This window comes from Syngnathus scovelli, chromosome 6, assembly GCF_024217435.2.
Source record: "Syngnathus scovelli strain Florida chromosome 6, RoL_Ssco_1.2, whole genome shotgun sequence".
NCBI classification, from domain to species: Eukaryota; Metazoa; Chordata; class Actinopteri; order Syngnathiformes; family Syngnathidae; genus Syngnathus; species Syngnathus scovelli.
Window position 1 is genome coordinate 17,162,501 of NC_090852.1, and position 13,229 is coordinate 17,175,729.

The 13,229-nt window shown below is 43.9% G+C and overlaps 3 protein-coding genes across 6 annotated transcripts in view; 1 reads left to right on the forward strand and 2 right to left on the reverse strand.

Moving 5' to 3' along the window:
• Positions 1-1,323, reverse strand: part of b4galnt3b (beta-1,4-N-acetyl-galactosaminyl transferase 3b) — an 8,428-nt gene extending 7,105 nt beyond the window's left edge. The window contains exon 1 of one of the 4 annotated variants that reach the window (XM_049724056.1): positions 1,061-1,323. In XM_049724056.1, coding sequence (XP_049580013.1) covers positions 1,061-1,178 — 118 coding nt within the window. In that variant the 5' untranslated portion in view covers positions 1,179-1,323. Of the gene's footprint in view, positions 381-1,060 lie in introns of those variants that run through there. The other 3 variants (XM_049724057.2, XM_049724053.2, XM_049724055.2) reach the window with 3 other exon arrangements.
• Positions 1,324-1,430: 107 nt separating this feature from the next.
• fkbp4 (FKBP prolyl isomerase 4) lies at positions 1,431-6,349 on the reverse strand. The gene is made up of 10 exons (XM_049724060.2): positions 6,001-6,349; positions 5,073-5,217; positions 4,862-5,004; positions 4,570-4,690; positions 4,342-4,498; positions 3,926-4,100; positions 3,664-3,849; positions 3,290-3,433; positions 2,825-2,920; positions 1,431-2,747 (listed from the first exon to the last, which is right to left on the reverse strand). Exons 1-10 carry the CDS (start codon positions 6,091-6,093, stop codon positions 2,649-2,651), a joined length of 1,359 nt encoding a protein of 452 aa, XP_049580017.1. The 5' UTR covers positions 6,094-6,349; the 3' UTR covers positions 1,431-2,648.
• Positions 6,350-6,606: 257 nt separating this feature from the next.
• Positions 6,607-13,122, forward strand: ddx11 (DEAD/H (Asp-Glu-Ala-Asp/His) box helicase 11). Its single transcript, XM_049724052.2, has 28 exons — positions 6,607-6,750; positions 6,959-7,097; positions 7,163-7,378; positions 7,443-7,529; positions 7,684-7,820; positions 7,886-7,943; positions 8,022-8,129; positions 8,521-8,608; positions 8,796-8,998; positions 9,078-9,152; positions 9,241-9,318; positions 9,407-9,453; positions 9,526-9,605; positions 9,679-9,720; positions 9,795-9,862; positions 10,099-10,137; positions 10,200-10,338; positions 10,405-10,530; positions 10,593-10,705; positions 10,793-10,865; positions 11,266-11,369; positions 11,462-11,611; positions 11,709-11,777; positions 11,851-11,954; positions 12,026-12,110; positions 12,174-12,249; positions 12,317-12,471; positions 12,545-13,122. Exons 2-28 carry the CDS (start codon positions 6,969-6,971, stop codon positions 12,575-12,577), a joined length of 2,682 nt encoding a protein of 893 aa, XP_049580009.1. The 5' UTR covers positions 6,607-6,750; positions 6,959-6,968; the 3' UTR covers positions 12,578-13,122.
• The last annotated feature ends 107 nt before the right edge of the window (positions 13,123-13,229 follow it).

Genomic DNA, 13,229 nt, shown 5'->3' on the forward strand with positions numbered 1-13,229 from the left:
ACCACGACGGCAAGTGTTTGCATCAAAGATGATATCAAATGGAAAAATGACTCAACAGTATCAGAACAATATATCCGCCATACCCGAAGAATCGGTGGAATGATCGATAGGATAATCGATTCCAAAATGTTCCCCAGTGAGTGACCACCCTATAGTTTGGTGAATATACATATATATCTCATCTGCATCCCCGACAGCCCGCTTTTAAAACCCACGCGGTGCAAATAAAGGTAGACAGCAGGAAGTGCGGTGAGCCAGCGTGAGACGGCGCTTGTGACAAATCTGTGACGTGACCTTCTGACCTGTCCCAGCCCCCTCAAAAGACCCCCACACGAAAACTTTCTCACGGGTGGCGTCTTTTTGTTTCACCTGTGTTCATTGGGCCAAAATTAGTGGAGAAATTTTTTTTTGCAAGTATTGTCTATGGTGCTTAACAATTCAGTTAATATTTAACAGCAAGTAGATTTATGCCAGAGTTAGCAATGGAGAAAAATGTTTTTGCTGATCTGACCTATACATTTTTTTCAATACCTTGCACTACTCCACTTGCACTTTTGCGCTATTATACTGTCTGCTGTTTTGCACAATTTCAACCAAGTTGCTCTTATTTATTCATTGTATTTACCTTTTGTAATGTTTACTTGAATGTTTTGTTTGTGGACAAATTGGGTGTAATATGTCTTGTCTCCACCGTGGGATAGTAGGAAACGCAATTTGGATCTCTTTGTATGTGACGAAATTGACATTAAAGCAGACTTTGAAACTATGAACCGTGTCACAATAGCACAATTCATACGTGAAAGTACGTATATGGAAATGAAATGCTTAGTGGTGTTAAAATTTTTTTTTTGCATTTCTGAAACTGTTAGCGGGTGTGAATGAAGAGGGACTATGGAAAAAAAAAGTCTGTAATAATTAGGCAGTGCAACAAATTCAAACCCAGAAGTGATCAAATCCTTTCTAAATGTAATTATTATACTACACTTTTGATTTTCCTGCCTTTAAAAGTAAAATTGGATGTCAACAAATGCAACACCTCTTTCGAAGGTGCCAAACTTACCGACATCTCTCCATACGTTGGACACGACGGCCACCACTGCGACCAGCAGAATAGCCCCGAACAGCACCCATTTGCCATTTCTCCTTAGTTTCTTCACCGGGAAGAACGCAGTTATCATCTCGGCGTTCAATAATTTCCTCTGAGGTGATTCATCGGCTTTGCTGCCGGTCGGTCCCGGGTGCTTGTGTGGTCACAGTCGACTGCGCTGCGTAACTGCCATCACGCCAGCCTTCAAGGAAAAAGACGAAGTCGAACTCAAGCCAGCCACCTTTATCCTCGGTGCCGCTGACAAGCTTTCAAAAGCCACTTTCAAAATAAAAGTCTCCTGAAAAAGGCATACACTCAGGTGTCCATCAAGAAGGCACACCAATGCAGGTAGTAACTATTGTTTATTGTATCCTTCCGCCAAACCGCAACACAACAAACTTTACCAAAAGTAGACCCCAAGTGGTTTTCCCACTGCAGCTTTTCCTTTTAACAGACCGACACAGCAAAACATCATATACAAAACAGAAAATTAAGATGGTCGAACAACTTGGATGCTTGTTCACGTTGGGATATTCCAGTTTTTTTTTTTTTGTCCTATTGACCACTTTATACACAAAACAGAAAATTAAGATAGTCGAACAAGCTCGTGAATACTTGTTCGCGTGTCCGGACATTGCAGTTTATTTTTGTCCTATTGACCACTTCATACACGTTCGAACAAGTTCGTGGATGCTTGTTCACATCCGGCTATTCCAGTTTGTCGTATTGAACAAAATTTACAAATCGCAACACTTTGGAGGAAAAGAAGGATCTGAAAGTACATTGTCATTAGCCCCCAAAAGCACCAGCAGGTTAACCCAAGCTTAAAACAGCTTTGTTGGAGAATTCAAACAGTTAAGGATTTACCCCCCCCCCCTCCCCAAAAAAAAAAAAAACACCCACAAAATGATACCACCTCCTGCTACATTGACAAGTATATACTTTTGGAACATTCCAACACATTGTATCCGAGTGTTCATCCACCCTGTCCCGGATTTGATCAGTAGGCCTATAAAATGGAGGCTTAGATGAACGGCAAAGAACAAATATAGTGCAAGGTGAGTTAGCCCTTTACAGCGAAGGCTTTTCAATTCTCAACCCGAACGTTAAACAGCTGGGAAACCCGCTCGTGAAGCCGCGGGTTGAAAGGGTTGACGGGAGTGTGAGCACGCAAATATTAAAACCACATCGCACCCGCTGAGTTTGCCGTCGAGATGGCAACAGGCCCCGGATGAAGAAAGCCACCAAAGTCAGTGCTCAAAATTTGATACACTCCCACGCACACAAAATGGTCGGCGGGTCCGGTCCTGGAGAGCCCCTCTCCTGCTTATTTTTGAACTTTCCCGCTTCCACATATCCGACTCAAATGATGGGTTGTTTGCTTATGAGCTGATCTGTTGAATCTGGTATGTTGAGGAGGGACATTGAAAACAGACAGGACAGCGGTTGTCTCGGACCGGATTCGCTTACCCCTGAGTTACACACTTAAAACACAAATGGCTGAAGTAACAAAACAAAACAAATCAGGAAAAACAAATGAACCGTCAGAATTTAGGGCATTTTAGGCTTTTGCATCACCCTCTGCTTCCTTGCTGGCATTGTCGATCTCCATATCCCCGCTCTCGCCGTTCTCCTTGCTCTTCACCTGCTTGGATGCTTTCTGCAAAGCAACAAAATGTTTTGGTTTAAAAAAAAAAAAAACTGTTACGCATTCAGTCTCGCGATTGATCCGCTTACCCTGGAATCCCTCTCTGCAAACTTCTGGAACATGTTGGCGTACGTGCGTTTGTCCTTCTCGTGCTGCTCCTTCATGTGCTTCAGACAAAGGACCATCTGGGTGACAACGGAGGAGAGAGGTCAGGGCAAGAAGATAAAGTATCATATTGGTTGATGCCAAATTGGTAAGGCGTGCAAAAATACTTGGACAGCCACAAGTAAAGTCGTGGTGGTGAATTGGGGGGGCACGGCAGAAAATAAGAATCACTGCTTTAAGATCTCGTTGACTTGTAATAATGCAAGCAACCAGCAGGTGGCAGCGGTGTACCATTTTAGAAACTGTGTTTTCTTATTCTCTTCATGGGGAAGGTGTGTGTGTGGCATCCAGCACAGCACTTTCTGCCCCCTCGCGCTCTTTGGGTCAAGTAAAGCAAAAGTCACACGATGTGTACACGAGTCTAACTTCTTCCTGGAGTGACGCCATACCTGACTCTTGGCAGCTTTGTTAGCGGGATAAAGTTGAACAACGCGCTGAAAGTCATCCCTGGCTACGTCAAATTCCTTCATGCCGAAGTGTGCCTCTCCTCTTCGGAATAGCGCCTTCTCGTTGGACTCGTCTAACTCCAGGGCCTGTAATCACAGCAAACGGGCTTTTATTCCAAAATCTTTGGAAGCGCCACTGTCGTAAAGTGCAAAGTTTCCCATCTTGGAACATATTTTACATTTGAATGTATATATGTCATGATTTTTATCAGATTTTCCTAGGCTAAATTTGTCATGCCATGGCACTATTGAATGAAGGGTTAATTTGATATCTTCTGCCACCTAGTGGAAGAAGCATGTAATTGTTTTGATCCTACCTTGTTACAGTTTTCCAGCGCTTGGTTGGGCTCTTTGAGCTTCAGGTAGCACATGGCCAAGTTGAGATGCGCAGCCAGTCGCAGCGCTTTGGCCTTCTCCTCTTCCTCCCCGACAAAACCCGAGTCATTGTCGAGCCACGACACGATCCTCTTGTACTGCGTGGACGCCTGCTTGAAGAGCCCCCTCTGAAAGCCAAAACAATTCGGAAAAAAATGAAGACAATATCCTCAGTCAAAAGTTGAGCCGCCCTCGATTACGCACCTTGAAATACTGCGTCCCCTTCTCTTTAACGACGGCGCTCTGTTCCAGCTTCTCCGACGAATTCATCTCCCACGACTCTTTGACCTTTTCCAAGGCCGCCAGCTTGATCCTGTATTCCAAGAGCGCCCCGCCGGGAATGTTATACTCGGCGTTTCCGGCGTTTCCGAAGCCGTACCTGCGAGGCAAAACAAAACATTTGTTATTCATAACCTACCTCATAAAATTCAATTCATTGGTATTGATCAATGAATCACTGATCAGTGCTTGTGGTGCATGCAGCGATGACAAATATTTGAGAATGCGGCACTTCAAGAGGCCGCCGATGTTTTTGATTTGACTCGGTTGTGTAATTTCACACGCAACAGGTGGGCCGACACTTATCTGCATAGTAAGCACAGAAATCAGCAAGGTCGTACTTGGGTCTGATGTGAAACAAGGCTTCCTCTCCCTCTTCCATGGCCATGATGGCTTTCTCCACTCCGGGCGGCAATCCGTGGCTCTCTCCGTCTCCCATCTCGAACTTGAGTTGCCTCTCGTCAAAGACGCGTCCATCGTAGCTGCCCGACACGGTCACTGAAAAAGAGACAAAGCGTTTATATGAAATCGAATCAGGTCTTGCTGAAGGAGTACGAGAAATGTGTTACCTTCAACCGAGGATCCTTCGTTGGGCTTGGTGTACGGCTTCCCCTTGGTGATAATACGATGGATAATCCCTCCGTCCTCATCTTCGGTTAAATCCTCCCCTCGGAATTCAAAAAGCTCCACCTGCAGTCGGGATGAGCAGGTTGTTTTCAGATTGTTCGCTTCAGTAGATCACGCCGCTTGACCCCACTAAATATTTTGCTTCGTCAATTATCATTGGTGGTTAGTTAATGTGTCTGGCAACATGATTCTGCTCAATACAACACTGATGACGAGATTGGAGGTCAGGCTTACCTCAAACACAAGCGTGGCATTAGAGGGAATTTTAGGAGGGCTCCCCGCAGGCCCGTACGCATATTCTGGTTTACAGATGAGCTGGCAGATCTCGCCCTCTTTCATTGTAGCTACGCCGATGTCCCACGCCTTTATGACTTGACCTGCACAGAGAGGAAAGAGGGATGAAATCACGCTGCCGGGTTGGTTTTCTTAACGAAGGGAAACCAACCTTTGCCCAGCTCAAAGGTAAACTTGTCTCCTCGGTCTCTGCTGGAGTCAAACTGAGTGCCATCCAGGAGGGTGCCCACGTAGTGCACAAACACTTTGTCCCCGGTCATGGGCAGCTCTTTGCCAGTGCCTTCCCTTTTCACCAGCTGGAAAGAGAAGGATGTCAGGATATAAGAACATCGCAACTGATTCCTGTAATTCAAGAAACAGGTTGTTGGAGGGGTTTTTGCATTCACATCTCAACTGATTCCTGTAATTCAACAAACAGGTTTTTTTTTGCATTCATTTGGTAAATTTGCATTACAAATCTTTTGGAGAGCGTTGGTCATTATTGGAGATAATTGTTTCAAAGTTATACTTTTGACAAGTGCATGGTTGGAATGCTAAATCAGAAGAACTTCGTCCAACCTAGCTGGCCGCGAAATTGGCTTCGAAAATTATTTTGGGGGGTATAATAACCCTACTGTTAAACCTTCAATTACTAATAATAATAATTTGTATTGATTATTGACCTAACGTGACCACCATATAAATCAAATAGTCTTTCTTCGTTTGTGTGCCAAATTGTTAGCAAATGTAAACATTAAAAAACACTGAATCCATAAGCATAGGAATTTTTTTTGAACGTTTTGGTTGAAATCGTATCACAGAGTAATATCGAGATTTCTTGGCACGTGTTCAACGGCGCCAACAGGTTACTTGTCAATGACGCGTCTCATCACATCTTCATAGTTTCAAGGTTCTCGAGCGTTCCCGGAGCACTCATTTAATCGATTAGGTTGGACGTTTGCAGGATTAGTTAACTAAAAATTATAAATAAACGTTTAGCAACGTGACCAGGGGGAGCTAGCAGACGACAGCTAATGCTATCAGTCCAAGCGCTAATACTGCAGGAAAAAAAGGAACACGCTCTCCACTTGAATATTTACCTTCAAGACACCTCCATCTTTCTCGGGTGTGATATCGTCTCCCTCCATGGGGATGGTGTGGTGTCCTTCAGCCGTTTGCTCCTGGGCGGTCATTGTAAAAATAAGAAATAGCCGACAGTTAAACCTAAGCCTGACTTTAACTACGACGTCGACGTGGTGTAACCAACACAACGACTAACACTTGTTTGAGAAAGCTGCTTGTACACACGACGTCTTAATAGATCGCCGAGCAAAGCGTTGACGAGTCAAGCTGCGCAAAGCGTGCAAAGTCCACGCGTGAATGAGAGCCCCTGTCAAGAGAACTTTCCAGGCATTCTGGAAGGAACGGTGGAGAAGAAGCGAGCACTGGGAGTGTTAAATAACAACACCGGGATCTCCAGAAAAGGCGGTCCCAACCAAGTAATAAAACCCTAACAACCAAATTTTTGCTAATCATGTTACATGTCATTTTCAGCCAATACTGCTTTAATACCCCCCCAAAATGCACATAAAGACCTCACATAAAAAAAAAAACGACATTTATACAACGAAACCGCCCTTGAGTGCTGCGCGTATCTATAAAACGCGCACACGTTATCTGAGCTCGTTTCTTATTGGTCGGTTTTGGTGGTCTTAGCCACCTCCTGGCGCGGGAGTTGAAACTAGTCAAAACAGAAATTCGTTTATATGTGTTGTATAAAGGTGTTATAAATCTCCGGGATGACTACCGCTGCGAATCATATTTGACTTGACAGGATCGTAAAAGTGATTGTAAGTAATGCTAAATAACGCTGTTTAATTCACAAGAGAATAATTTGTGTTGCTAATTTTGCACTTCTCTACGCCGACTTTTCACCAAACACTGAAATGTCATATTTCTAGACACTCCAGATGCTATTTGCATATAATCATTAAAAAGTGTAACGATGCACCGCAAAACTACAATAAGTTGCCTGTAAGAGTGTTATGTCACCATCAGGTTGGTCATCATGGAAATCGGCAGATCCCAATTTCCTTTTCCATACCAGCCCTACACCATTCAGGAGGATTTCATGCGCTCCTTGTACAGTGCACTGGACCAGGGCAAAGTTGGCATCTTTGAAAGCCCCACTGGGACGGTACGTAATTCCCAGCAAGACACATTTAAGATGATCTCCAATTGAAATGTGTCCTTCTGATTCAGGGTAAATCTCTGAGTCTTATATGCGGAGCGCTGAGCTGGCTGACAGACCTTAACAACAAAAGAAAAGAAGAAGCGGCCGTCCGGTTGCAGGAGAGCGAGACTTCACTTTCTTCATCCGACCCAGATGCTTCGTCCCAGAGTTCGTCTGCAGAGCCGGACTGGATCAGCAGTTTTGTGCAGAAAAAGGCTGAACGGGATTTAGTGTCAAAGTTGAAGGTGAGGGAATGTCAGCCTTGTAGATGTCTCAATTAAAGTTGACTCTATTTTTATTGTGCTTTAGGAGGATGAAATCAAAAGAAAGAAGCGAGAGGAGCGATTGGAACTGATTAGGAACAACGTTCAACTGAAGTATGCCATGAAAAGAAAGGTAAGCTCCAATATTTTTCTCACAACAAGAGAATACATTTTACCTCCTGAAGAGGAGACGATATATTTGATCCAGATGTAAATCCTGGTAAAGCTTTTTTCTTAACAGCTGGACTGTTAAAAGTATCTTCTTTATCTTTTGTGTTTTTCCGCAGAGCTGCGAAGAGGACGAAGCATTCAAGTTGTTGCAGCTCAGTAAAGAAGATCAAACCGACGCAGAAGCAAATCAAGAAGACGAGGATCTTATTATCGCAGAGTATGAAAGCGATGATGAGTCCAAGTCGAAGAACAGGTGTGTGTATACGTGTGTGTGTAGTCTTAACTTGCAACTATAATAACAGAAGGATGTCTTCTCAGATCCAGCATGGCTGAAGAAGAAGATGACGACGAGTTAGTCGAAGAGCATGTCACAAAGGTTTCCCACACAATAGCATCATTAAGTCCCGTCACGTGAATACTGATGTTGTGTGTGTGTGTGTGTGTGTTTCAACAGATTTACTACTGCAGTCGCACACACTCACAGCTTGCTCAGTTCGTCCACGAGGTCCAGAAGAGCCCCTTCAGCAAGGACATCAGTCTGGTCATAATGGGATCCCGGCAGGTGAAAAACTAAACCACAAGTGACTACTTACCTACCACATAACTAATCTAAAATAACAAAAATATATCAGACTAGTAGCCTAGCTAGCTAACAAATCAACTAATTGTTCAAACTACCTTCTGCCAGGTACTACCTGTCGAAACTAGCTAGCTATGTATCGTTCTTAGCTAGCTAGCAACAGTTGTGAATATACGTTGGACATTTAGCATGCGTAAAGGTTGTACTCTAATTTTACATAAAATATTTGCAAAATATTTGCTTAAACGACTCCCTGGCTCTTTTTGAAGTCAAATGATTTACCTCCCGTCCAAGAAGCGGTTTAACAAAATAAAATAAGGATAGCAACTAAATGAAACCTGCCACGAAAGAAAATGTGATCTCCGCTTTGCAGAATCTTTGCGTCAACGAGGAAGTGCGACGCTTGGGCAGCATTCAGCGTATCAACGACCGCTGCATGGAGATGCAGAAAAACAAACATGGTAAGACAAATAAAAAGAAAAAAAAAAACATATTTCACAAACACTTTGATAAGCCAAGGTCCCTTTTTCTTCTTTGGTATCGGCACTTGGTATCGGCGGATACTCAAAGGGCCTCGGACTTGAGCTCCAAAAATTTACTGAAGAACAGTAAAAAAAACTTATTGTAAGACTGCAATGATATTTTTAGAAAAGCCGCATCACGACGAAGGCGCCAAGCGGAAACGAGGTCCGCCGAAAAGCGTCTGTCCGTACAACAAAGTATCGGCGCTACACCAGATGAGGGACGAGCTGTTAGGCAGCGTCCTCGACATCGAGCATCTCCTGAAGTTTGGCAGGGAAAACCATTCGTGTCCTTACTACGCCACGCGCCTTGCTGTCCCCCAGGCGCAGGTATCTTCCTCATCTTGTCATTGCTCAATCAGGAAGTCCTCGGTTTTTTCCGAAAGCTTCCGTTCCTTTCTTTGCGCAGTTGGTGGTGTTGCCTTATCAGATGGTGCTGCACGAAGCCACAAGGCGGGCGGCGGGGATTCAGTTGAAGGACCAGGTAAACTGCCATGCAGTGAATCTCTGTGGATATAAAAAGTCTACACACCCCTTTTCAAATTTTAAATTGAAACATTTTGTGTCAACAGGTGGTGATCATCGATGAAGCTCACAACCTTAGTGACACTCTCTCCTGTATACACAGTGCAGAGCTCAGCGGAGCTCAGGTAAACGTCCTCCTCGCACACTTCTTTTTTTTTTTTTTTTTTTTAATGTCCTGTACGAGTTGAGATTCACCCATATTGCCAATTGCAGCTCTGCCGGGCCCACTCGCAGCTTAGCCAGTATGCTGAACGCTTCAGGTGAGTTACTGACACCTTTTGAATTTTGAATTAATGCATTTATACGTCTCCTTTAATATCTTTTTTTAAAAGGAGCCGGCTGAAGGCGAAGAATGTCATGTATATCAAACAAGTTCTTTTTGTGATTGAGGGGCTGGTGCGAGCGCTGGGAGGTGAGTGAAATGGTTTTTCAGTTGATGAGCCGTTGGTGTCACACAGAGTGATGTAAATGCCGTCCCCCGTCAGGCAAGGTGGGTCAGAATCCACAAAGCCAAAGCACGCAAGCAGGTCAGACAACACATATATTCACAAGCAACTATTTGGAAGAAAACAAAGTCATTCTTTTTTTTTTTTCTCCCCAGCAACAGAGATGCTGACTATCAACAACTTTCTTTTTCGAGCTCAAATCGACAACATCAACTTATTTAAGGTAATATATTAAAGCATGAATATAATGAACAGTTCTTCTTCTTCAAAAAAAATCACGCCGCCCTAACTCTAAACCACAAATGGTGCAGAAACACATGTAGACAGAAATGCTAACAATACTTATCATTTGTGAAAAATGACAAATAGTATAGCACCTGACATATCTCTTATTGCTGTAGGCTAGTCATGAAAAATATTTCTAATATTCAAAACTTGTCTTCCTCCTTTTTTTGCTAGCTCCACAGATACTTCGAGAAGAGCATGATCAGCAGAAAAGTAAGTCAGCAGAGGTTTAGCAGTTCATTGAAGAGCTGCATAATTTATATCTTTTTCTATAGCTGGGTGGTTTTGTGGAGAAGTACGCAGGTTCGGGCATGACCCCCCACACTCCTGTTAGTTCCACTAAGGTGAACAGGCGCACGGAGGGCTTGAACCGCTACCTTCAGTCCTTGCACGGCAACGAGAGCCCAGCACCAGGTTGGACGTCAAAAGACGTCAAGTGTCCCCTTTTCAATTTTGTAATCCAGCTCCTCTTGTCTGCAGTTTCTACAAACGTCCAGCAGGGGTCGTTAGAGACACTGGCTGCTTCCCCCATGATGCAAGTTGAGAGCTTCTTCATGGCGCTCACCAACAGCAACGCTGACGGCCGGGTGGTCATACACAAACAAGGTACTGCTCTAAAATAATTTGTTAAAGGCGCTAAGAGTAAACCGAAATATGCAAATGTGTAGGAAATCTTTCCGAGAGCAGCGTCAAGTTCCTTCTCTTGAACCCGGCTGTCCACTTCGCTCAGGTGTTGAAGGACTGCAGGTCCGTCATTATCGCGGGAGGAACCATGCAACCCGTGAGTAGTAGATGCTGGTTTTACGTATAAATTTGCTGAAATGACAAAAAATAAGATTCCCCCGAAGCTGAAAGCTGCTCCGTGCAGGTTTCAGACTTCAAACAAGAGCTGCTGTTTTCCGCCGGAGTCGGAGAAGAGCGTATCGCTGAGTTTTCCTGCGGTAAGCGGCGTCGGCATCACGGCCACTAAATATCCGTAACGGCTTTGTCGATATTTTGGTTTTTATAGGAAAGGACAGTAAGTGTGTTTAGTATAGCGGAGGAATTCTCCTGCGTCCTCACAAAAGCTCCAATCAATATTTTGTAAGAGCTGTGAGGGTCACATCGCTCAATATTGAGCTGTAGTTTGGGAGGCGAAGCAATAAAACATTTAGCCCATCCTGTTTTAGTTTTATGAAAGATTATTTTATGGCTTTTCTTTTTTTTTTTTTACACAAGGCATTTAGTACACTCGATGATGTGACATCTTTGTAAAACTGCTTGGAAAAAAATTCCCACTGCTAGATGAGATGAGGGCAAATGCTGAGTCGTGCATTTTCCAATTATATATTTTTTTTGCAGGTCATGTAATTCCACCCGAGAACCTTCTTCCCATCGTCCTGTGTAGCGGTCCATCTGGTCAAGAGTTGGATTTCACGTACCAAAACAGAGACTCTCCTCGCATGGTATAAAATACTTTTTTTTTTTTTAACAGAAATTAAATTATAATTGGCTTCTAGGTCCTGCAGTTCCAACTGTATCGTTTACTTCCCGACAGATGGACGAGACGGGCCGCATCCTTTCGAATATCTGCAACGTGGTGCCAGGCGGTGTGGTGTGCTTCTTCCCGTCGTACGAGTACTCAAAGCGTATTGTGGATCACTGGGAGTCTGCTGGCGTTCTGACCCGGCTCGCCAATAAGAAGAAGGTAGGCTCAGGAATGTGTCAGGAAAAGAGTCCTCTCCAGGTTGCTTATATAATATACATTTTCAAGCCAAATGTTTTTTTTTTTTTTTGTCCTCCAGATTTTCCAGGAGCCCAAGAAGGCCAACCAGGTGGAGCAGGTGCTGGCCGAGTTCTCTCGTTGTATCCAGGTGAAGAGCTGTCATTTTTCCATACGCACATCCGCCATTTTTTTTCCGGGGCTTAAATGTTACGTCTTAACAGAGATGCGCTCAGCAAGGAGGCGGCAACCAAACGGGGGCGCTGCTGTTCTCCGTGGTGGGTGGGAAAATGAGCGAGGGCATCAATTTCTCCGACGACCTCGGCAGGTATGTGTTTTGGGAAATCGCTTTTGGCCACGTCACGACTACGAAAATTTTATAACTTTTGTCTCCTCCAGGTGTGTGGTGATGGTGGGAATGCCTTATCCCAACATCAAATCACCAGAACTGCAGGAAAAGATGTCTTACCTGGACAAACACCTGGTAAGACACCATGCTTACATCTCCAAATGGCCTCTAACAAAATGTCTCCTTTGAACATTCCAGACTCACAGTGGAGGGAAGAGCCCAGGCCAAGCACTAATAGAAAACCTCTGCATGAAAGCTGTCAATCAGTCGATAGGTTCGATAAATCTTACGATGGATCCACCGGTTGTTAAACTCATCGATGTTTCCTCGTCCCTCAAAAGGCAGAGCTATCCGTCACCGTGGTGATTACTCCTCCATTGTGCTGTGCGACCGACGCTACTCTCGTCACGGCACCTTGGCTAAACTTCCGGCGTGGATCCGGAGTCAGACCAGAACGCACCAAAGCTTCGGCCCGGCGTTCGCAGCCTTGCGGAAGGTGAGGAGCAGGGTGGGGATCTCTTGAGGGTACCATGTATTCATTCTCATTGCCTAATGTTCTCTTCTTTCAGTTCTTTGTGGAGAAGAAGCAAAAACTCGCCTAGTTTTCATCCAGAGTCCTGCAGATTTATTTTTTCTATCACAACCAGTATTTGCCAAATATGTTTTGATTGATAGTTTTGGAAAAAGAATCCGATTGGTCTGTTTGAACACAACCACACCCAGTTATAAAATGATTTGTTATTTTTCCTTGCCTAAAAGCTTCAACATGTTTCTTCAATTGACATGTCAGATGAGTTGTAGGAAAAAGGTTTTAAATGATTCATCCCCGTCTGTTTTTTTTTTTTTTTTCTCCCATCGCAAAAAAACGAACGTTTGAACAGGGGTGTGGACTTTTTCTATCCGCTGTGAGTCTGCAACATTGTTGGAACATTTCTAAATGCTGCGTGTCCGACTGAATTATTGAAGTGCCTACACCGCTGCACAGCTTTCATTTGCCACATTAAATATTGAAGGTGCATTGTTACATAATGCAAACATTGGCTTATTGAAGAAGGGGGAAAAAAAACAAAAAAAAACGTGTGAGTAAAATGCGTCGACGACTCTCACGAGCATTTCCACTCATGGTGAAATGCAGAAACACGACTGACCATTTTACAGTTAAATGTTATGTAACCCTAAACCATTCTATCTCGAACAAACCACTTTTATATTATCAATAGGGATGCAAAATTCAACCAATTTTCAAAGATGAAA

Excerpts from the sequence above, each read along its gene's own strand:
- fkbp4 (XM_049724060.2), bottom strand. The coding sequence starts at position 6,093 with ATGACCGCCCAGGAGCAAACGGCTGAAGGACACCACACCATCCCCATG. Across the intron at positions 3,434-3,663 it reads CGCTGGAAAACTGTAACAAG|GCCCTGGAGTTAGACGAGTC; the intron begins GTAGGATCAAAA and ends CTGTGATTACAG. Across the intron at positions 2,921-3,289 it reads ACAAAGCTGCCAAGAGTCAG|ATGGTCCTTTGTCTGAAGCA; the intron begins GTATGGCGTCAC and ends GTTGTCACCCAG.
- ddx11 (XM_049724052.2), top strand. The coding sequence starts at position 6,969 with ATGGAAATCGGCAGATCCCAATTTCCTTTTCCATACCAGCCCTACACC. Across the intron at positions 9,606-9,678 it reads GCTGGTGCGAGCGCTGGGAG|GCAAGGTGGGTCAGAATCCA; the intron begins GTGAGTGAAATG and ends GTCCCCCGTCAG. Across the intron at positions 11,955-12,025 it reads TTCTCCGACGACCTCGGCAG|GTGTGTGGTGATGGTGGGAA; the intron begins GTATGTGTTTTG and ends TGTCTCCTCCAG.